We start from the raw sequence: 22,952 nt of genomic DNA on the forward strand, positions 1-22,952 counted from the left end.
GAGAGCACACCTGGTTTTTAAATACATTCTGATGGTCTAAAAACCTTTATAAGTCACTCGTTGCCCCTCCTCCCCCAGGTAGAGACCGGCACAATGCAAACCCATCCACAGAAATTTACCTTACAATTTACCTTTCGCTTATGCAGATAAGACCACGGTCATCTTGTCTTTTTCCAGGGGTGAGAATTAAATATAAAGGAAAAAAATCCTTGGCTTGATGAAATATATAATCAATGTGTTCAAGTTAAACGAATTCTCTAGGTCAAACATTCCCAAAAAGGGAAATGATTTTTACTAAATTATTTTACATTAAGTGTGTGTTTGTGTGTGTGCATGAGAGAGAGTTAGTGTACGTATGTGACACGTTTAGGAACCGGCTCCCTTTCCACCATGTGGATCTGATAGATCACACTCAGGTTGTCAGGCTTGGTGGCAACTCATTTAAACACTAAGCCATCTCCCCCGCCCCTAGGAAAAGAAGGCTTAAAAGTTGTTACTAATACTGGAATTTAAATGAGGAGAAAACCATGGTTGGCCCATGGGTGGTGAGTGGGGCAAGAAAAGACTGACAACCCTAAAGGCACTCGTCTGGGATTCGGCTGTTGGGCAATGGTCACAGCTACATGACTCAAAGAACTGCATGCCCACCCCGTAACAGGCATCAGCGTGAGCAGCCAACAAATGCAGAGGCCAAGAGGTAACGTGAGGCAGTGGAACATACGCTGAGTGGGCCTGCAGGGTGGTCTAGGTATGGAACCCAGCACTCAGCAGGCTGGGGAAGGAGCATCTCAAGGTTGAGCTAACCTGGGCTGGGTAGTAAGTTGGAGGCCACTTTGGGGTAGAGCAAGACCCTGTGTCTAAAAGAAAACAAATGTGGGTGGGAGAGCTAGCTCAGCAGGTAAAGGGAGCTGACAGCCAAGACTATAGACCTGAGTTCAACTGGAGAGTCACACATGGCAGAGGAGAGACCTAACTCCTGCACACTGCCCACTGGCTTTCACATATGGGCCGGGATAAATGTGTAAGTACAGTGTGCACACATACACGAGCACACAAAATAGAAATGTAATAAAATACTATGGAAAAAGTCATAAAGACTGTGAATTTGGGCATGATTGATCTTGTGAGCTTATTGAGAAAAAGTAAACTCTAAAGTACATTAATGATTTCTAAAATTATTATTTTATGTGCACTGGTGTTTCGCCTGTAAGTATGGATGTGCTCTGTGTGCATCTCTGACATCAAGAAAGGCTGGAAGAGGGTATACAATCGCCTAAAACTGGAACTACAGACAGTTGTGAGCCACCATGTGGGTGCTGGGGATTAAACCTGGGTCTTCTGCAAGATAAGCAACCATTCTTAACTGCTTAGCCATCTCTCACACTCCAACACTAGTGATTTTTAAAAACATAAAAATGAAGGCCCCTAGTCTCCAAATTTCCCCCACCCCCTCTACAGACACTGAATCTGACAGATATCATCGATCAACTCTCGCTGCAAATCAAGACAAGGCATTTAGATCCTCACACACCAGCAGGACCCACAGAGGCAGGCCATGTGCTGGATGACAGAAAGCAAGAGCACCAATAGCTTACAAGGCACACATGGCTTCGAACTCTATCGCCAAACAAACAGGGACCATGTGTGGCCGGGTAGCTGTGAGGCTTCAGGCAACCTACTAGACTGGACCAGATTTGTTTGCAGGGATACAGAGCTGAGCACTTGCTCTTTTGTGGTTGCCCTCCCTGCTCCCTCAGAGCGGGGCCTTGGAAAATCTCCATGGAACATCAGAACAAAACAGAGCCTTCCATCTGTGTATTCCACACAAAGCACTAACTGGCCAGGCAGATCCGGTGCTGTCCATGACTGGTGCAAACAATTCCTCCTTTGAACCAGAGTGCCTTATTAGTCTTCCATGGCAAACACAGGGCCTTTCCTGTGATCCAGATCCCAGGGAATCTACTTCCTGCAGGAGGTGCTTCTGCATTCACTGTGGCCCACAGCTTCCTCTTAGCAGCAGACAGATGTGTGGGAAGCTTATCAAAGGGGCTCGGGCTCTCCAATCTGGGCCTGGTCTGAACCGGCTCTAACATGCCACTGGCCAGCTGTCAATCACCCAGGCTCAGCTCTCTCTAGTGCAAAATGTAAGAATAGCCACTTTTCAAATAAGCAGCAGAATTCATTCTGCTGGAGAGCCTGGTGTCTTTACTACAGAAGCACGGGCTCCTCAAGGTGTCTTCCTCACCTCTGTCTACAAAGTAGATGTCTAGGGACGATGCATCAGAGAGATGCCACCAAAATGTGTGAGTGTGAGTGTGTGTGTGAGTGTGTGTGTGAGAGTGTGAGAGTGTGTGTGTGAGTATGAGTGTGTGTGTGTGTGTGTGTGTGTGTGTGTGTGTGTGTGTAGAAGAAGGCCTTGCTATGTAGTCTTGGCTGGTCTAGTACTTGCTACATTAGTTAACATTACCTCTCTCAGTAATCTTGCCTGTCACCCAAATGATGACATGACAGGCTTCTATCACCATTCCTGGCCCTAAACATATATATACTTAAAATTTCTAAAAGAGACTCCAGGTGCCACTTAAGGATAATTCTTACAATCTGTATAGAAGTTGTGGTTTGTTTTTTTTCATAATTGCTATTGCAAGTAGCCTTGTTTGGTTGATAAATTTCTTGATCTCTATCCTATGCCGCAATATTTACTCATTTTGAAGAAGCCACCATTAAAAATAAGTTCTCTCTTTCCTTAGCACACATGGCAGAAAAGGGATGTGGGAGTCAAGCTTTTTTTGTTTTTGTTTTTGTTTTTTTCATACAGGGTTTCTCTGTGTAGCCCTGGCTGTCCTGGAACTCATTCTGTAGGCCAGGCTGACCTTGAACTCAGAAATCCACCTGCCTCTGCCTCCCAAGTGCTAGGATTAAAGGTGTGCGCCACCACCGCCCAGCGGGAATCGAGCATATTAATAATACAATGGATGCATGTTTTAGGAAGCTCCTAGGAAACTTAGTCTCTGTATCTGCCTTCCCACACTGTTGCTGTCTGAGATGCACAGCTGAATGAGGCAGACATGCACCTTCTAGTAAACCTCGCCAGTGGTGCTCAACTAGGGGAGAGTTTTCAGGGGGAGGAGGCAGGTCAGTCTCTGAGGGCATTTTGCTTGGATTGGGCAGTCACTACTGTCTTACAAAGTTTGTGGAGATGCATAGAACCTCACGCCAAAGAATTACCTGAGCCAAAATGTTAAGATGCATATTCAAAGAACTTAGAGTAGCTTCCTGGAAACTCTACAAGCATCACTTCCAGGTTCTCACACCCACCTCCCTTCATAACACAGATCCTCCTAGAGTCACACTCACTGAGGGACCTAGAGTCACACTCACTGAGAGAACTACCCTTTTTCTGTCCCGGCTCCCTTCTTGGTGTGTTCATAAACACATGCTTGGGAAAAAAGAATGAAGGGAGGAGCAGTGGGACTCAGTCAGAATTGTGAACTGCAAATGGCCATGATTGGAACTGGGCCTTAGAATATGTGGGCGTGCAGACCTGGACTTTCGTGGCAATACAAAGACAATTAAAGTGAGGAGAAAATGCACCTTGTGGTCAGTTAACACATTTCCAACATAAAAACAGCAATAATGTGGGTCCTGAAGTGGTATCAGGCTCTGTTTGTCACTAGAACCCAGGACAGAAAAACAAGTCTACAAACGGAGAGTTGGTAGGCTATGGGGATCCAACTCTAGCTACATATAGGAATCACTCATGCAGGAAACTGAGGTACACAGAGCTGTGGAAAGGGCTCCAAGGGGCTCAGTGCTCAGGAATACAGAACAACTTCTCACCACCAAGAAACTGTAAGCACGGAGACATTCATAAAACCGACGGTCAGAGAAGCCACTTGCTACCAGTGGAAACAGAACAGAAATGGAGGAGCAGTGACAGGGATGGAGTCAGACAGTCCCATGTGCTCTGTGACAGAGACTGGCTTAGGATGGAAACTGTTTCGAATATACTTACTGTAAGCCCAAACATTTTATTGACTCATTTAACCATCACACGGACTTAGCAAGATGGCAGTGTCCTCTTGTCTCCACTTTGTAATGAGGACACGGTGCACAGAGAGCTGAATCAGGACCCATAGAGTCACAGGCTAACATCAAAATGAGCGCAATCCCCAAGAACCTGGTTCAGGGCCTATTTTTAACCACCAGTCTATGATGTTTCAACCTACAAGGTTCAAGCTTCTATAAGAGAAAGAGGTTCAAAAATAACCATAGCTTGAAAGAGAATCACAACCTTCAATCAGGGCTCTCAGGGAAAGGTCTACTCAAGTCTGCATGCAGGGCAGTCAGTACCAGGGCTCACGTGGGCCTCAGAGTCTCTGGGATGTTCATGCTCCCCACCTGGGTCTCATGTCCAGGTCACCTAATATTCAGTATGACCATCTTCAAGACACCTCAGCACTAAACCCCAAACTTGTTACTCCGATGGCTCTTATTTTTAGTTACTTCTAAATTTAGACCGAGGCTGAAGTCCAGCCTACCATTGTCCAACCACTCTGAGCTAAGTGCAGTCATCTGCTGAGTGTGTGTTATCTCAGCCTTGCTGTGGGGCAGGCTGGCTGGATATCCCATCCTGTTTCCTCGCTTTCCCTATTATCTACCGCTGTTAAATGAGGATCAGGAAGAGGAAACACTGAGAAGGCAGAGATCCAGGTGGGGCCCACCAGCCCCATTTGGTTAGGGAAAACAAAGGAGAGAATAAATCTCCCCCAGACCACTCCAAGGTTGCAGCTCTACTGTTCCAGACCAGGGTCCGTTCAGTAGATTTGGCACAGAGCCTCCACAGGTCCCTGGTCCTGGAGTAGGGGGTTACAGGAAAGCCAGTGTTGTGTCTAAGACTCCATCAAAGGCAAGGTGACCAGTATAGACACAGAACACACCCAGATCCTTCTAAAACAGACACACACAGGTAAGAACAGTTTTCACTAAAAACAACTGTGCCTAGTTTACTGTAATCTCAGTACTCAAGAGGCTGAGGCAGGAGGTTCTCAAATAGGGAGCTAACTAGGGATACATAGTGATATAGGCTAATCTGAGCTGCACAGCTAGACCCTGTTTCAAAAGCAAACAATTCCTTAAAGACACTGGTGGAAATAACCTGTGCATATACAAATGGTCTTTTCAGCAAGTAATAGACAATGACAGTAAATAAGGAAGCTGCTTGTGAGCAATAGCCCGTGTTGTACAAGGATGTACAGCTCTCTCTCTAAGAGGCCAGAGCAGAGCACTCTCTGGCTTTGCAAACCTGGAGTCCCCACCACCATCAATCTGCCACTGCAATGGGGAGAGAACCCAAGCCAGTGGGTGAACAGGCAGATCCGAGTCACTCAAAATCAGGTGGGGTGACCCTGTTTGTGGATTATAATATTGGAGTTATGAACTTGTATCTATACACAACAGAAAGGACACTTGAGAGCTAATCCAAACATGGTCACACACACTTGTCTTGTGTGCTGCTCATGAAACCCTTAAACAATCTAATCGCACTTCACCCAGTTCATTTGGTCTCAGTATAGAGGCCAAGGGTTGTTTTGTAAGATTACAAGCGCCACCTTGTGGCCGTCTGAGAGGACAACCTACGAGGTTTTGATCCCCTTTCCTTGGCATTCGCCAAGCTTTTGAAGTGTGAGGACTACTTTGACAAGGCAGTCCTAGGGGTTTCTGAAGCTTAAAATTACCAAACTCTTCCAAGAGCTACAAAACAAAACCCTGAGTGATCACAGGGCTTCTTGCTTAAGCAGCGAAGCTGCAGAATATCATCTGGCAGTGATGATGAATGACACACAAGGCGGATGCTGAAACTAGAGACCGCCATCACCACGCTGCCAGCATGAGACACTCCCACTGCCTCACGCTTCTTTCCTCCCCCTGAAAACAGGAGAAGAGAAAATAATTCTGAAACCAAGACTAGCAAGTCAACCCAGATCCAAGCACAGACCACACAGCCCCTCTGCCACTCACTCGCTCTCGTGTTCAGTAGGAATGGATCACCTGTGTGGGAAGCTAAGTCCAAAGAAGTAGAAGGCAAGGATGAAGACAAGATACCCTTTCTCAGAAACAGGCACGCAAGCAGGAGAAACACACACACACACAGAGACAAGGAAGGCAGGCTCACACGAGCCAGGCACAGAGACGTCCTTTCACCCAGCACTGAGAAACCTGAGGTAGGGAAATCTCGGGTTTGAGACCAATCTAGGCTATTCAAGGAGTTCCAAGTCAGTCTGGCGAGAGCCTGTCAGAATAACTTAGAAACCAATCCAGCAAAGCAAATAGCTATGGCTGCAGCCCAGAGACACACACTGCAGGTCATAGAGCCGGGGTTCGGGGGGAGCACTAACTCTGTGGGGGTCCCAGGAAGGCTGCCAAGGCAGGGGGCACCCAAGCTGCTTCCATCAGAATGAGCACCAGAAGGCACAGGGAAGACACTGGGCAAGCGTAGTGGGTGGGGCAGGGTGGGGCAGGGTTTCCACTGATCCAGTTCACGTTCACAGGAGCCAAGCCAACCAAACGCCTGTTGGACAAGTTTCCTCACAAAGCATCCGATTTCTCTCAAAAAGGAAGAGGAGTAAGGCAGGGCAGAGTTTGAGGAGGGAGACGGAGAAGGCTACAGTAGGATTCAGCACCCCAGGATCTAATGCGATCCCTGTGTCTCTATCTGCAACCATGAAATGGTGGTCTCCCAACACTCACCTCTCTCCAAGATGACAAAGAGCAAAAGAAACAGAGCTCTTCTTTTCTTTTTTGCACAGCAGGCCTGTAGCAAAACAACCATTCCACGACAAAGATACCTTCTCTTTCCCTTCAAAGTGTGAACAGGAAGCCCAGGGCCAGCTATCAGCTTCACTCACTAAGACCTTCCGGGCTTGCAGGAGCAAGCCCTGAGGTGGGCAGAGTGTGGTACACCTCCCTAGGCACGGCTAAGTGAAGCGCAGCCCTGGGCACTGCATACCTGGGTTGCTGGTGAGGAAGGCGAGAGGGCTCTCGCCAAGGTCCACAGGGCCGTCCACTCGGTGGGGGGGGTTCTCCAGAAGCTCCACTCCTCCCTCTGGCTCAGGGTAGGTCCTCACCAGGAGGCCCAGGGAGGGCTGTGAGAGGAAGTCTTTGAGCATAGATGAGTTCAGGGTACCGGCAGCTCGATTATTGATCTCAAGAATCTCATCCCCCGCCTTCAGGCCTGCCAACGCATGATGGAAAAGTTTTAATGTCACACAAATCAGAGCATAACAACTTAGTTGTGTCAGGAGGGGCATGCCCAGCTCTCCTGCTATGAGTGCCACTGCCCCAGGGCTGCTGGGAGCAGGCTGCAGCATTCACACAGGTCTGAGAAGGCTCTAGAGCCCTAGTTCTCAACCATCCTAACGCTCCTGGCTTTTAATACAGTTCCCCATGTTGTGGTGACCCCAACCATAAAATCATTTTCTTGCTATTTCATAAATGTAATTTTGCTACTGTTGTACGAGTCTGATGCAGTGGATATCCGATCTGCAGCCCCCTGGGTGAGAACCCTGCTCTAGACCTGCCCTTCTGACCCCAGTGAATCTCCTAAGCAATCACTGCTTCTTCAATGTGTTCTAGGCATCTGCCAATTTTCCTTTTCCAGTGCCAGTTCTGGTTATCTCTTCAAGATGGTGGTCTCTGGAAACACTGCCAACAGTGTACTGTACATATGTGTGTCTCGTGATCATTTTTATGGAACTAAAGTACAGGAAGTTGCTTCTTTCTATGACTATAAATAAGGTTGCTGTTTTTGTCTCTCCCCCTCTCCCAAATTCATATAGAGATGACAATTTACAGAACCCAATGCAGTTGTTATCACTCCCCCGCCTTTGATACCAGGATCTGGGCAAGTGCATCTTTAACCTCTAGCTGTAAGCAACTCACTTTGGGGTAAAAATCTAGAGCACTATAATATTTAAACAGAAAATTAAAAATTTCAATATATGCAATGTGGTATTTGATTTTAGTGTGTGCATGTATGTATATGCGTGTAAACACGCCTGTGTGTGCACATGTATGTGGGTGTTCTGGAACTCACTACATGGCCCTAAGTGATTTTGCACTCTCAGCAGTCCTGCCTTTGCCTCTCAGGTGCTGGGATGATAGGTGTGAGCCACCATGACTGGTTTTGATCTTTTCTTAAAACAATTCAAATACCTATGATTTAGAATTACAGGATACTAGATATTAGGGTAAAAAGATCTGAAAGCCAGAAGGCACCTAGGAAGTTTTTCAGAGGGAAAGTTCATGTAATCAGCAGGCTGAGTAGTGGCCGGGCGAGTGTTGGCCCTGAAACCTATGTCCCTGATCTGGCATCTAAGAGCGCCATTTTCCCTTGGAGGAGGATCTTTGCTGTTGGAATCATGAGATGCTGGATTCTGTCTATTGGGCTCTATGCCCACAGTGTTATAGCCACAAGCCCAGGAATGAATGGAGTCGTTAGAAACTGGATGAGACCAGAGGCTTCTCTCTGAAAGAACCCTCAGGGGGAGAATGGTCAGTGAGACCTTGACTGACTGTTCTGTAGTCACAGGAACATCAACTGCTGCAAGCCACCCACAAGCCACCCAGCTTACAGCAGTTTGTTATGGCAACACTGAGAAGACAACCCAGGGTGAGTTCTCAGGATGAGCAATAAGAGGCACGCAGGGGGTGGGGGGGGGAGGGAAGATATCAGCAGTACTGTACTACAAGTACCTCACTACATCCTTCTGTCTGTTGCAGCTGCAGCATGGCCTGGCTTTGTGACCCTTGGCCATTACTAAGTCACTCCCAGCCTCAGTCTCTCATGTAAGAAATAAAGATGATCATGTGGCTAGACACTGAACAGCCTGAAGGCACTCAATAGACATTGGCTCTCCATGTTGTTATTCATCCCAGACTGACCCTGGAAATAAGAACTAACTATGAAAACTATGTCTAGGGGATTGGAGAGATGGCTCAGAGGTTAAGAGCACTGGCTGCTCTTCCAGAGGTCCTGAGTTCAATTTCCAGCCACATGGTGGCTCACAACTATGTATAATGAGACCTGGTTCCCTCTTCTGGCATGCAGGCATATATGCAGGCAAAATGCTGTATACACAATAATAAATAAATAAATAAACAATCAAATAAATCTTAAAAAAAAAATAAAGAAAACTATATCCATGTAGCATCCAAACTGGAGTAAAATGACATCTGCCTTTCTCATCCAGGCTACATCCTGTATGGTCATCGTGAAAATACTGGATAATGATAAATGGCTCTTTTGAGATCTCCAAGCAAGAATGACAGTCTGAAATGAGCAGGGCCATGATGATCGGGGGGTGAAGGTCAAAGGGCACAGAAAGGCACAAAGAGCCAGTTCTGCAAGAGCAGCCAACATGAGACCCAACTATGAGTGGCCTGTGTGTGAACAGCAATGGGTGGGAGTGGGAACAAGGGATGCAGATGCATACAGAAGAGCCAGAGCCCAGTATGGCCACTGACAAAGAAAATGAAGGTGTGTGTTCATGTGACAGATGTTCAGATCCACCTAGGCAGTGCTCCCCTGGTCTCTCCTCTCAAGATTCTGGTCATTTTAACCCGGATGCAGGGACCTAGGCTGTTCCAAAAGCTGGTCAGAGTTCCATTCTGCACACTAATGGGTACTCAAAGAACTTGGACTCGCTGAATGTGCGGAAGAAGTCCCAGATTACAGGTGTCAAAGGCTGGCTGGACAACAGACTCAAGCTACACTGGAGGAGCAGATGGAGTCTGGAGAAGGGGGTAGTCAGTGCTCAGAACATACAAATGGGATGTGTGGCCCACAGTGAGCCCTGAAGTGGGTATGTTGGGATGCATGTTTTCATTAATTGCTGGATCTAACACCCCCGGTGCTTCATCCTGGCACTGCCTGCCCTGTGTAGAGTGCCTCGGAGATATCAGAGTCAAAGAAACAGGATATGACTAACACCAGAAGATCCCCCACCCCTGGCCTCGCCAACAGCATGCTCATCCTGCTGAAAGTGATAAAGATCAGCCACAGGTCTGGAGGGGACTGAGCCCCATCTCGGCTCTTCACGGAGACACAGCAGCTTAGTGCCCCCGCAAGCTAGCCTCCAGCCTGCCTGTGGTGTAGAAAACACACAAGGAACACACAGGAGACTTGCCCCTATGACAGTTAGCACATAATCGATTCCCTAGCATCTCACCTTCACCCTGTCTGTGCACAGAGACACTGGAGATCGAGATTCTCGGCTCATTACAGCACAGGGAGAAATGGCCCACATAGGGAATTCACAGGCGCCAAACACCCAGTACTACACTCAACTGCTGCAGGGATGGAGGCAGGAAAACCAGCACCCCTTTGTCCATTCAGAGCTCTTAACAACAGACTTGGTTAACCACATCTAAGTACAGCTGACAGGATGTGCTGGGCACCTGCATTATTCTCCCACTGCCTCAAGGAAACTAAAAATTCCACAACAAGAATGAAAGGAAGGTAGTCTCTAAGCCTTACTGACTGCCTTCATCTTTTTATAAGTATGATGAGCTGAGCAGTGCCCTCAAAACAAAGCAACCGTATCTACCTACAACATTGGGAAGCAACCTTCCTCAGAGAGAGGTTCAGGCACATATCATGGAGATAATTAAAATAACTGTTGTAACTTTATAATGATATAGACATAACAAAATGGCTTTTCTGCTCCGTCACTTCCTGGAGAGTCTGCAGAAGTTAAATTTCGATCCAGCCTCCTGTCTCTGCTGTCAGCTCTCCCCTGCTATGTCTTGCCTGACTCAGACCTCATGGAAACTTAGGGTAAGTGTTGAAGCAAGGGATCGCTCTCCTTAGAAGGCTGCCACAGAAAGGTTAGGGACACAGAGAAATGGTTGTGTTGAGTACAAGGGAAAAATGGGAACACTGGCTGCAAACCAGGGATTGCTGGGGATGGCTGGCAGCCAACAGATCTAAGAGACGTCTGACAAATTCCTCCTCGAGGCTCTGAAAGGAATCGATCCTCTGACACCTTCACTTTGGCCTCCCAGCCCCTTGAGCTGTGGGAGGGAAATCTCTGTACATTTGAGCCACACTGTTCGTTCATTCTGTTACAGAGATTCTAACGCTAACAGCGTGCAGGGGTTCCATCTTCTCTTGGTACCCTCAGCAAAAGGATTCCAGGACAGCCCTTGACCACATCCACTGATAGAGTGGAGTCATGTTTGCGAATAGCCGCATTTAAATCACTGATGAGTGGCCTGTAATACCTAAAGCAACATAGATGCTAAGAAAAACGGCTGACCACATGGCATTGCTCAGGGAGTGACAGGGATGAAGGGGGCATACGCTCAGTATTTATATAACTTTTTCCTAACACCCCATCACCTAGAAGATTTTCAGTGTGCAGTTGGTAGAATCCACAGATGTACAGCCTAAGGGTAGAGAGGGCCCAGGTCACTGTAATCTAGGCTGAGAAGGGACTCTGAGAATACAAAGATGGAGCATGGGGTTCAAAAGCAGCCAGATTGCATGCTAAGCTCTTGGAGGGCTGAAAGAGTCAGGCAAGACATAGCAGGGGAGAGCTGACAGCAGAGACAGGAGGCTGGATCGAAATTTAACTTCTGCAGACTCTCCAGGAAGTGACGGAGTAGAAAAGCCAGTTTTGAGGGTGCTACAGGTTCAGGCTATGCCTCTGAGCAACTGAGGACCAAAGCTCTGCTTCGCCCAAGCCCCAGAGCTCTCCAGAAGATCAAGAACAACTGCTGTAGCTACAAGAGAACTTTGCAGTTTTTCCCTTGGATACAGGCTCAGAGTCATACACCCAAAATCATGAAGTAAAACCCACTTCCTTGGAATCATTTAGAAGAAACAAATTCTTTATGCACAACCCCTCTGAAATGTGTTTCTCAAAAAGGAAACTCTGAGATAAACAGGGTGTCTGGGGTAGGAGGTGGGGAGGGGAGAGATCTGTAGATTCTAACAATGGAGAGGCTGATGCAGAAAAAGCATGAGTTCAAGACCAGCCTGAGCCACATCATGAGTTCCAAGACAGCCTTGGCTACATATCAAGGTTCTGTCTCAAAAACTAAAAAGCAAAACAAAATGGCAAAAACAAACATCCATGGCTCCAGTCTTACCTTTCCTGGAAGCTAACCCAGTTTCCTTGACGCTGTTCACATAGAGCCTTCGAATGCCATCTTCATCCACAGAAGAAAGCAAAAACCCTACAGAACACAAGACAGAAAGAAGCCAGGGCTCAGTGCTCTGAATGCTTGGCCGACAACAGGAAGCGCCTGCAGTGAGCACAGAGGTACCTCCATGTTTTGGTTACACTTTGGAACTTTTTTTTTCCTGTTGTTGAGATTGTTTTTACACAGCAGGTAGAAAAATATATTTTTAGATCATTCTAAAAGTAAATACTTATAAAAATAAATATCACTAGGTCCATTAATCTCCATCCTTCACACTAGCCTGCCAGTGCAAACAAAGGACATTAGTAGATCTCACCTGTTTCCTGGTAAAGGGACTTGCTTTCCCACCCACTTCCTTACTGGGCACAAAACAGGCAGATCGGCTCAGCTCATCAGGATCCTTCACCTATTTTTTCTTTCTTTTTCTCATCCAGTCTACAACCTAAGACATATGGTCCCTGGGTATGATGTGTGTTCACCCAGATGTACTGCTGTGCGAACATTGTTTTAATTTATCTTGCATTCTGAAACTCACTTTATACATACCATTTCATACTGGAACATACCATTTCATACTGGAACGTGGTTAACTGATTTCATACTCCACTTGTGACTATTATTAGTGAGAATATTAAATAATTAACCATTACTGAGGGGAGAAGAAAATGTTGTTTTTAAAAAAGATAGGAGGGGAGGGAGGGAACGAGGGTGGGTAGATGCCAGAGAGCCACAGAGACCTTTCAAGCAATGTCAAAATGAAAGTTAAGTTTTCTGTTTAGTTCATGGGACTAGGACATGGGTAACCCTGTGCGGGCAAGAAAGGCCACCAGCCATTGTTAATTCTCCATTGCTCTCCCAGACAGGGAACAGAACTTCTTATCCTCACTATATTATTAATTTGATTTTTATTCTTATGGGGTAGGGGTAATTCGACTTACTAATGAGAGGTGCAGAGAACCAGCCCACTTAGTTGGAAGACAAGACCACAGCAGAAGCTGCTCTGGAGCCATTGGTAACAGTGGTCATCCAGGAATTCCCTTCTGTTCCTGGTGCTATAAGGCTGCTAACTAAGGAGGGAGTGAGGCAGGAGATGCAGCCAGCCAGAGCCCTGCAGTGAACTATGAAATCCTGCACCAGGTACTTGGGTACATGATACAGACAGGAGAAACACACTCAAGTCAAGCTGGTAATCTCTGACTGTGAACAGAGTAAACAAAAGGACCGTGGGCACAACTTCCTTTCCAGAGACCATGCAAGGATGACAGCATCCCGCAGGACTAATGTGTAGGGACCATGGTATGGCACTGGCATTGCAGTGAGGGCTGTGTAACTGTCTCCTACATCAAGAGTAAAGGGAAATACTACTTTTAGCTGAATGAAGACCATAAAGCTCTTATGGCCAGTCAACAAAGGCCTTAAGTGGAACAGGAACACTCCAATCTCAGTGTACTTTAACAAAGGCCAAAGTGATTGCCAACAGGGGCAGGTCATTCAATATCAAAGTATGGTATCCAACAGTTAGGAGGCTGCCATTGTAAAAGCAGGAAGGCATTATGAGTGATATGTGGCCCAGCGACCTAGAAAAGGAAGTAATTAAGACTAAGGGAAGAGACTAGACCATCAGCTGATTTGATGAACTACTAGGAAATCCCTCATACTGACACCCATGGCCAAAGGGAATCCACAACATAATATGCAATGGAGAATTCAAAACTAGGTCTGGTATAAAATAGCTGTTCAAGTACAGACACCCACACCAGAAGGATGACATCATAGCTAAGATACTAAGTATTTTAGTAAATAATGTATTTTACTAAATATATACTATATATTTTACATATACCATATGGTGTGTGTGTGTGTGTGTGTGTGTGTGTGTGTGTGCGTGTGTGTATACTACAACTACTAAAATACTAAGTACTAAAATAGCATCAGAAGTACCCTGAGACAAGGAAAAGCTACAGAGCTAACCTGTACATACTTCCCTCAGAGACAGCACAGGACTGGGCTTAGTCTAGGCATTATGTACCTGAGCTAACTCTACAATAAGCCCTGAGTGCCATCTAAAGGATGGCCTGGAAAGAGAAATTCCCAAGTGTTTGCTCTGTTTTATTTTGTTGTTCTTTCTTTGTGTAGTCCTGGCTGTCCTGGAATGTACTTTGTAGACCAGGCTGGCCTTGAACTCAGAGATCCACCTACCTCTGCCTCTTGAGTTCTGAGATTAAGAGCATGGGCTCACCACCACCCAGCCCATCTGTTACTGTTTAAAAATTTATTCAGCCATTTGAGTTATTAGATCATCTTTTCCATCCTAAAAATAGAAAGCAGCATTTGATACTGTTAAGATGTCCTGTGTCAGTATGTACTGAGAGCCTGCATATATATGGTCTCACATGCAAAGGAAAGCTACATTCAGGCTGATGTCAGGGCTGGATGTGGACTGGCTGGGTCTGTATTGAGATGCCAAGGGAGTTTCTAAGGTTGGACGGCTACCAAATCATTCAGGATTTTAAGCTTTGATGGTTAATATTGTCACTTTAGCAAGAGCTAGAATCACGTAAGAGACAAGCCCCTGGCTAGGACTGGGTTAAAGTTGGCAGATACAAACTAAAGGGGGGTGGCAGCATTCTCTGGGCTTAGGTTGTAAATGACATAAGGAGGAGGAAGCTGAATGTGATCATTTGCTGCCTTCTGCTTCCTTAGTTCGAATAAACTGAACCAGCTTCCTCAGACTCCTACACCCAGGACTCCCCCTCCCCGATCTCCATGCTGGACCACACCCTCAAGCTGTGAGCTGAAATAAACCCTTTTCCCACTGGGTTGCTTTTGCGAGAGTATTTCCTAACAGCAACCAGAAAAGTAACTATGACAGGGACTCTTCATGCTTTCCTGTTGATACACTGCTGCAGACAGGAGCCCAAACACTGGCTTAGCTGAGATCACTGTCATGCAGCAGGGCTTTTCAGAGTGAAGCTCAGGAACTGGCGCCAAGAAGTTTGGCTCCGAGAACCTCTTCCATAAGTGTGGTGTGGCCTCCACCTCCAAACAATGGAGTGTGAACTATATGAAAGTCCTGGTGGCCACAAAGCTCAAACGGAAGCAAACCAGACAGCTTTGTGTCAATCCGAGCCCCTCACACTCCTTGAAAGCACAGTGCCTGCACCCACGCCCATAGCTGCACCTTCTATGCCTATAGAATAGAGTTACGACAGGGTCTCAACTCTAATTGGAATACACTCTTGCAACTGTTCTTTAGAATGATCCATTGTTGTTCTCTCGATGTGTTCACCTGACAAGTTAAACTATCAGGGGTTGGAGAGGCGGCTCAGTGGTTAAGAGCACTGGCTACTTTTCCAGAGGATCCAGGTTTGGTTCTCAGTAACCATATGGTGGCTCACAACCATCTCTAATTGCAGTACCCTCTTCTGACCTCTAGCGGATTGCACGAGGCATGCACATGGTACACAGATAAACACATGAGCAGAATGCACACACGGATTTTTTTTTTTAAGTTTAACTTTATTACTGGTATGCTTGTGTAGAGAAAAGGTAAGAACAGGGCATAGAGCTCTGTGCTATCTCCAACATTAGGCCCTTGTGGAACATCTTGTAATTCATCCCCTGAGGCAAACGGAGGCGAGTGTGGGTGTTATGGTGCCAAGTGCCTATTTCTATGTTTCCCAGATCATTCAGCCGTAGACCAAGAGTCTAAGAGCTTGGGAACTCACTTTTCTAGATTCTCACTGGTTGACTCCCACTTGACAGAAATTAAGTACAAGCACAGCAGGCACTTGTTTATGCCAGTGCCACCAATTATGGCTTTTGTCACGGAGGTCACACTTCTGTTGCATATTAAGCTCTTTCTAAACATTAATTCTTGGCGCTGAGGATGTCCTCCAGGCTTGCGGATGTGCTTGGTGGGGGGCGGGGGTGGGGGCGGGGGAGGGTCAAACAGTAAATGTCGTGAAGGTACACTGGAAGTGGCCAAAAAGACGAAATTGCGTTCTATTCATTAGGCCCAAATTCTCTAATGAACGTTTTGAGATGAGGATATCTGCCTGAGGCAGGAGATGCAGAAGGAATGTCATTCCAGCTGCCTTGTGAAGGCTTTGGGGATTTTCAAACATTAGAAGGTTAACAGCTGCATTCAGAGAAAAGATCTCAAACACATGTAGGCAGTGGTCTTAAAATTTATCACCAGGAACTGAAAGCTCCAGCACACAGTAGGCCCACACACATCAACCCCTTGGTAACTAGGTGACTCTGTGATTAGCTTAGAGCTGTCACTGTCACTGTCACTGAGTAAGACCTGATTGTTTCCTGTTTCCCCTCTGCAAAGCCACAGGCTCATCTCAGGTGACAGCTTGCTCGGGCCTGGCTCTGGAGAAAGGTCGGCCAGGAGAGTGTGAGCGGGAACTGTCAGACTTGGGGCACTGTGCACAGTGACTCTTACAGCTCCTGGCATAGCCCGCTCCAGAGCCTCACTTCCTGTACTCCACTGCTTAAGTGAACAGCAGTCTGAAAACTGGGAAGGGCTATACATCTAAAGATATCAGTTCTGCTAGCAGAGTGTGGACAGCCACACAGGAAAGTATGACATAGCACACAGGTCTGTGGGGGTGGGTTGGTTGGGTGGTTGGAAATCTGCCAACGCTCTAACATGGCTTACATGTTTAAACAGTACAAACATGTGATTCCCGCTCTCCTTCTGGGAGCCTAGGATTTGGTGTGTGACAGGCAGCGGGTGTTTAGATGACATGCTTTCCCAGAATGGCCTGAGACTGAGTCTCTACAAGCTGCCCACTAACAGCATAGACTCTATGTTGCCGCACTCCGATTCTGGGGACTCGAGTCTCTCCTCTCACTCCAGTGGAGAGCAATACGGAAGCCTAAGCCTGGTGTCCCCACACTCTCTTCCAGTCCCTTTGTCTTTCTCGGTTTTGCTCTGTGGCACTTCACTGTAGTAAGTCCCAGCCACGGAGAGCACACCATACCACACAACCCAGCAGTGGTCTCGGGTACCGCAGAAACCAAGCAAGTCCTTTTAACTTGCCTTGTGGAGAAAGGTAGAGCGGTGCCTGCTTATGGGCAAGATAAGGAAAGGGATAATTCCTTCATTGTTAGGCACAACAGAAAATAAAATAATCCACTCCCACTGTGTCCAGTTCCTTCTTTAAAAAAAAAAAATGTATCTAACTCTCTATTCACTTCCAAGCCTTCCCCCACCCCACCTTGTGTGTGTGTGTGTGTGTGTGTATGTGTTATTCAGAAGTGCAGGCACCACAGAAGCCAGAAGAGGGTGTGGGATCCCCTGGAGCTGGAGTTCAAAGCAGTTGTAAGTCCCTCAAGGTGCTGGGATCCAAATTTGGTTCCTCTAAGAGCAGCTCTAAACCACTGAGTAATCTCTGCGGCCTCTCCAATTGCCTCTTAGGTCATCAGAATCCCATTGATTCAAGTAAAGAGACTGAAGGCCAGAGGCTTTCCTCCCAGTGCCCAGGATGAGCATCACTTTCTGTAGCTCATCTGCACTTTACAGCACTGGAGCCAGATGTGTATTTAAAACAGGCCCCAAAGGCTCCTTAGTGAACTGTAAATATGCGCAAGTTCTGTTTACAAATGAAATGCTTTAACTGGAAACACAAACACCAAAGACCAAAGACGAATAAAACCTACCGTAATTATCAGCAGCCGCGTCTGACTTCTCAATGTGGATATTCTGGGTGACTTTTGGACAGATTTCAATTTCTTTGTAAAGCTGCAAATCAGAGAGAGGGGGGCTAATGAGGGTCCCATCACAAATAGCGTCCTTAGGACACATCAGCATTTTGTAAATTTCTTTTTTCATAATTGATACTTGAACAACAATACTTGCTACATCAGTCTTTTTATTGAGTAGAAACCTTCAATTCTCATCACCAAGCTCAGCTATGGTTAGAAACCATGCTGTTCTCAACCACACTCCCTCCATGTGCAAACCACTCTATAGAGCATCCTAAATTCATCAGACCTGAAACACAATGCTCTCGTCATTAAACCCTCTAGTGCTGGGGCAGGGACTCATCAAAATCAAAGGCAGGTTATAAATATGCTGAGTGAACATCCTCATAGTACTAGGCATCCCTGCAGGTTCACATAGCACTTCCACGGGAGGAAGTACACAGTAGCATGAATTAGAAGGTACAAACTGTCTGGATGCGGAGGTTCTCTGCTAGCCACTTACCTATACAAAATTAGCCAGAAAATTAAGTCTACAAGTCAACCAACTATCTAGAAACCCAACACAATCTAGAATGTGTTTCAGTATAAATGCAAAATGAAAGTAGTATATACACATCAGAAAATGTTTAAATCAACTGACAGTGCAGTTTTACATATTTGGACCTAGTCTCACAAGACATGAATTTCAACTGTGTGTCTTCTCATCCCATACAGGGACAATTACAATGTCCACTTCACCAAGGCTGGCAAGAAAGTATTTTAATAAGTTTGCAATGCCAGGGTAGGCAGGGCAGGATCTGAATGTCGTCTTGCAAGCCCCAGAAATATGGTTCTCTCTGTCCCACCATGGTGACTCCCAGGCCAACTTGTGAAACCCAACAAGGCCCGAGGTTAGGGGGGGGTGAACCTTCTTAGGTAAAAAGCCTAAAGCTGAAATCCAAATTTGAAGGAAAAGAGAAAAGACAAAGGCAAGCCATTACTGATATTGAAATGAAGATAAATCTCAAGCTATAGAATTTAATAGGAACTTCATTCTGAAGCACTGAAGCAACGTCCTTGGGAATAGCTACCTCTGCCCCATCTCTTCAGGATGCCATTTTATTCAGTCAAGAAGAAAATACAGGTTTCTTTCTTGGTATACTATCACACAATGTGATGGGGGTTAGAGCTAGGAACACTGGGCATATAGCCTGGGTGTCGGAGAGCTTAATTCAATATGATTTTATTTAGACACCTCAGAAACGGTTCACAAAATTCAATTCCCCAATTTCAAGACTTCAGTGATAGTGGCTTAAGGATCAGAGAACAGTCACTACAATTACAAATATGGAATTATTTAAATAAAGTTGACAAGACATAGCAGGACACCACCGTGCTCACTCAGGACAACAGTGCTCATCTCTACTGAGGTTGAGCCATGGTAATTTATTTTTAAATGTGTAGCAGTCTTTCCCACTAGGTGGCAGTATATACCCATTAGTTCTGATCATCTCTGCAGAGAGCCAGTGGGATACTTTGAGCAGAAAAAGTCCATTATCTCAGTGTCATATAAACCAGCCTCAGAGCTACATGCTCACTCTTGTGCTGAGACTGAGGCCAGGCTGAGCAAAAAGCTCAAAAAATACAGGAAACTTCTGTGTCTTAAAATGTATTTTCTGAAACCACAGTATCTAGGCTAGGAAAGTTGAAAGCTGGCTACTTTATGCATAGGTAAGTGGCATACATATTGAAGTTCCACATTTAAAGGACTATTGAAGCATCTCCCCCGGCCCCTTTCAAAAACTAGATGAAAGAGATCATCAGATTTTTGTTTGTTTGTTTGTTTGTTTTGTTTTGTTTTGTTTTTCAAGACAGGGTTTCTCTGTGTAGCCCTGGCTGTCCTGGAACTCACTCTGTAGACCAGGCTAGCCTTGAACTCAGAAATCCGACTGCCTCTGCCTCCCAAGTGCTGGGTGGAATTAAAGGCATGTGCCACCACTACCCAGCGATCATCAGATTTTTAACACCACTCTGACTAACCAGATGCTTGGGTTCTCAAGAAATCACGTCCTGTCTCCCCATCTCCCCTGCTCACCCCAGCCTAATCTACCATGCCCTCTTACCTCAGCCACAGAAACCTAGCCAGCAGGGAGTCTGCCTGCCCCCTGTCCTGTATCCTATGGTGCATTTACCATACACCAACCTCAAAGAGCCTGTGACGGTAGAAGTCAGCTGTTGTCATTACTAGGTAACTCATAGGACTGGTTTCAGGACCTCCAGGACCCCAGAATAACCAAACCCATGGGAGCTCAGCTCTCTTAAGGGAAATAGTGCAGTATTTGCATAGAAGCTGTGCTCATCAGCTCACACAGGCTTTGAATTGTCTTTAGATTGCGTTTGATACCTACCAAATACAACACAAATGATAGGCGGTTGTCTTCATATATAAGAACTGAGGAAGTCTCAGTCTCTCTATCTCTCACACACACACACACACACATATTTTATGTGTTCTAGAGAAGTAACAACATGGCTTCCCTTTGTTTCTGGGTTACTTTTGAACACTCCCAGCCTACAGCTGGATGACGGCACAGTGAAGGAGGTCACATGGAAGGTTCTTTCTCCCAGGTTCCCCTCTCTTTTGCCTCCCATTCCCCTCCAGGCTTGTGGCCAGCACTGTGTCCTCTTTGTTATCCTCACCATTTTAGGCTTCCGGGACGGTACAGCCGGGTAATCGGCTTCCTTCCCACCTCACACTGAGCCAGGTTCCTCACCTCTTTTGTATGTATAGATGTGTGTGTGTGTGTGCATGTGTGCATGCACGCACATGTACACACACACATGTGGAGGTCAGAGATGGATGTCAAGTGTCTTCCACAGTCACTCTCCTTTCAAATTTGACCAGATGGCATCTCTCACTGAGCCTGGAGTTTCCCTATTCAGTCAGGCTGGCCAGCCAGCCATCTCTGAGGCTCCCGCTGTCTCTGTACTGGGATTAGAGGTGTCTGGCACTGGACCATCATTTGCAGAGGCACTAGAGTCTCAAGCTCATGCTTCTGTGGCAGGGATGTTACAACTGACCTTTCTCCCCAGACCCATGTCGCATCTCCTTGAAACACTTTTCTGTAAACCACGGGAGACTCGCGCCTCGGTCTCCTCACCCCCAGACTCCGATGGCACACCTCAGCCTGCCAACACTCTGCTTCTCTCCTTGTTGGCCCTAACTTCTGGTTTTCTGAGTCTCAAAACCTGCTGTCGGTGACAGGCTTTTAATATGCATCTCTGCGAACCTGAATAGAGGCTCCTCCAGAAACAGGATTCACCCGCCTCTGGCACATACCCTGTGAGGATCAGAGATTATGCTAGGCACAAAAATGCTAAGTAAATATTTGCTAGATGAATGAATAAATAAATTAATCAATTTTGGCTGCACATTTTATTCCCCTGTTGCTTTAATAAGAACTCATTTAGTGTGAGATCTGAAAAGCTATTGTCTCTATAGAGCAAACCCCAGGTTTGTAACCATTCCATGGACTGGTTCCAACAACTATCTAGCCATGAAAAAATAGCCAAATGGGTATCATTTATATTAATATAATCAGTAAGGCAGACAGACAATGACTATTGGTAGATATTCAGAGAACTCCCCGCCCACTCACATGAATGCTCATCACCCTCCAAGATCTTCTTCCACATCCAGGACTCACTTTCTGTTATTAAGTATTTAATTAATAAAATAAGAATTAAGTACTTGGAGTGGGTGGGGGGGTCATATACGAGGACATGGCTTGAGACACCTGCAGATTCCTGCAGAGCAGTGCCCCAGCATGCACGTGAGGTAGCAAAGCTTACTAACACTGTATAGCCTGCTGCTTGCTCAGAAATGAGCAAGAAAACAAATACACTCTCAGAAAGCATGCTGTGCGCAGACAGGCCCTGCCTTGCCATGACCCCACACCCAGAGGAGTGATTTGAAGCAGGGATCCAAAACCAGGGACCCCTGAAATGATTCTAGGCACCTGTGAACTTAGAATAGAAACTAAAAGATACCCAGAATATTTACAGAAGATTGCCCAGCATCTCCTTTGAATGTATGCATGTAGGCAACCTGGACTACAATACTAAGAATGTTCATGGCATCATCATGAATACTAACGCTATCTCAGTATCAAATTCCAGTTGCTATTAATACCTCAGAATATTATTTATACTTGGCACTATTTCCCAGCAGCAGTAGCTACTACATCTACTGGTGAGTTTTAGAATTTAGTGAGCTCATAACATCTGTTATCAATCACTTAAAATTGATTTTTGCTAAGCATCTTGTTATAACTGAGCCATGGGAAAGTCTATATATCCTGTCTCATGTGACTGTAAGCAGTACTCTGGGAAGGGGTCTATAAGCTTTGTCAAGCACGAAAGTCGCCCAGAACACAAGCAGCTTAGAGAACTTGGTAAGGTGGAGGGACTGGCGTTAAGTGAGACCCTGGTAACTGCTTCCCTGGGGATTTCTGAGCCAGAGACCTTTGCAAAGGGTGAGAGAAAACACAATGGTTCCATTATACTCAAGGGTTTTTTTTTTCCTTAATTATAACACATACCTAATAACAATCATAGATTTAAACACACTGAGCTTGGTGCACTAGCACCAGCACTCCACCATCATCACTGGATAAAACCACATAGTATCCATAGCTTAAATATGATATGGGGTGGGGGGTTGCGGCTGGAGGTTTGGCTCAGTGATTAAGATCACTCACTGCTCTTGTAGAGGACCCAGTTCAATTCCCAGCATACACATGGAGGTTCACAACTGTCTGTGACTCCAGTCTTATTCATATACATAAGACAGTAAGATAAATAAATCTAAAAATGTTTGTTCATAACAATAATATATGACTAATAAACATTTTAAAGCCATGGCTTGATTAGCCCACATGCCTGGTATATACAGGGCCTGATTAGCACACATGCCTGGTATATACAGGGCCTGATTAGCACACATGCCTGGTGTATACAGGGCCTGATTAGCACACATGCCTGGTGTA

General features: G+C 45.9%; 1 protein-coding gene across 9 annotated transcripts in view; it reads right to left on the minus strand.

Annotated features, from left to right (window-relative positions):
- The window catches only part of Tiam1 (TIAM Rac1 associated GEF 1), a 358,057-nt gene that overhangs the window by 42,731 nt on the left and 292,374 nt on the right, over window positions 1-22,952 (minus strand). For all 9 annotated transcript variants that reach the window (XM_031364347.1, XM_031364348.1, XM_031364342.1 and 6 more), the window contains 3 exons: window positions 17,881-17,962; window positions 12,154-12,240; window positions 7,010-7,234 (listed from right to left, as the gene is read on the minus strand). In XM_031364347.1, coding sequence (XP_031220207.1) covers window positions 7,010-7,234; window positions 12,154-12,240; window positions 17,881-17,962 — 394 coding nt within the window. The remainder of the gene's footprint in view (window positions 1-7,009; window positions 7,235-12,153; window positions 12,241-17,880; window positions 17,963-22,952) is intronic.

This window comes from Mastomys coucha, unplaced genomic scaffold (genome assembly GCF_008632895.1).
Source record: "Mastomys coucha isolate ucsf_1 unplaced genomic scaffold, UCSF_Mcou_1 pScaffold12, whole genome shotgun sequence".
NCBI classification, from domain to species: domain Eukaryota; kingdom Metazoa; phylum Chordata; class Mammalia; order Rodentia; family Muridae; genus Mastomys; species Mastomys coucha.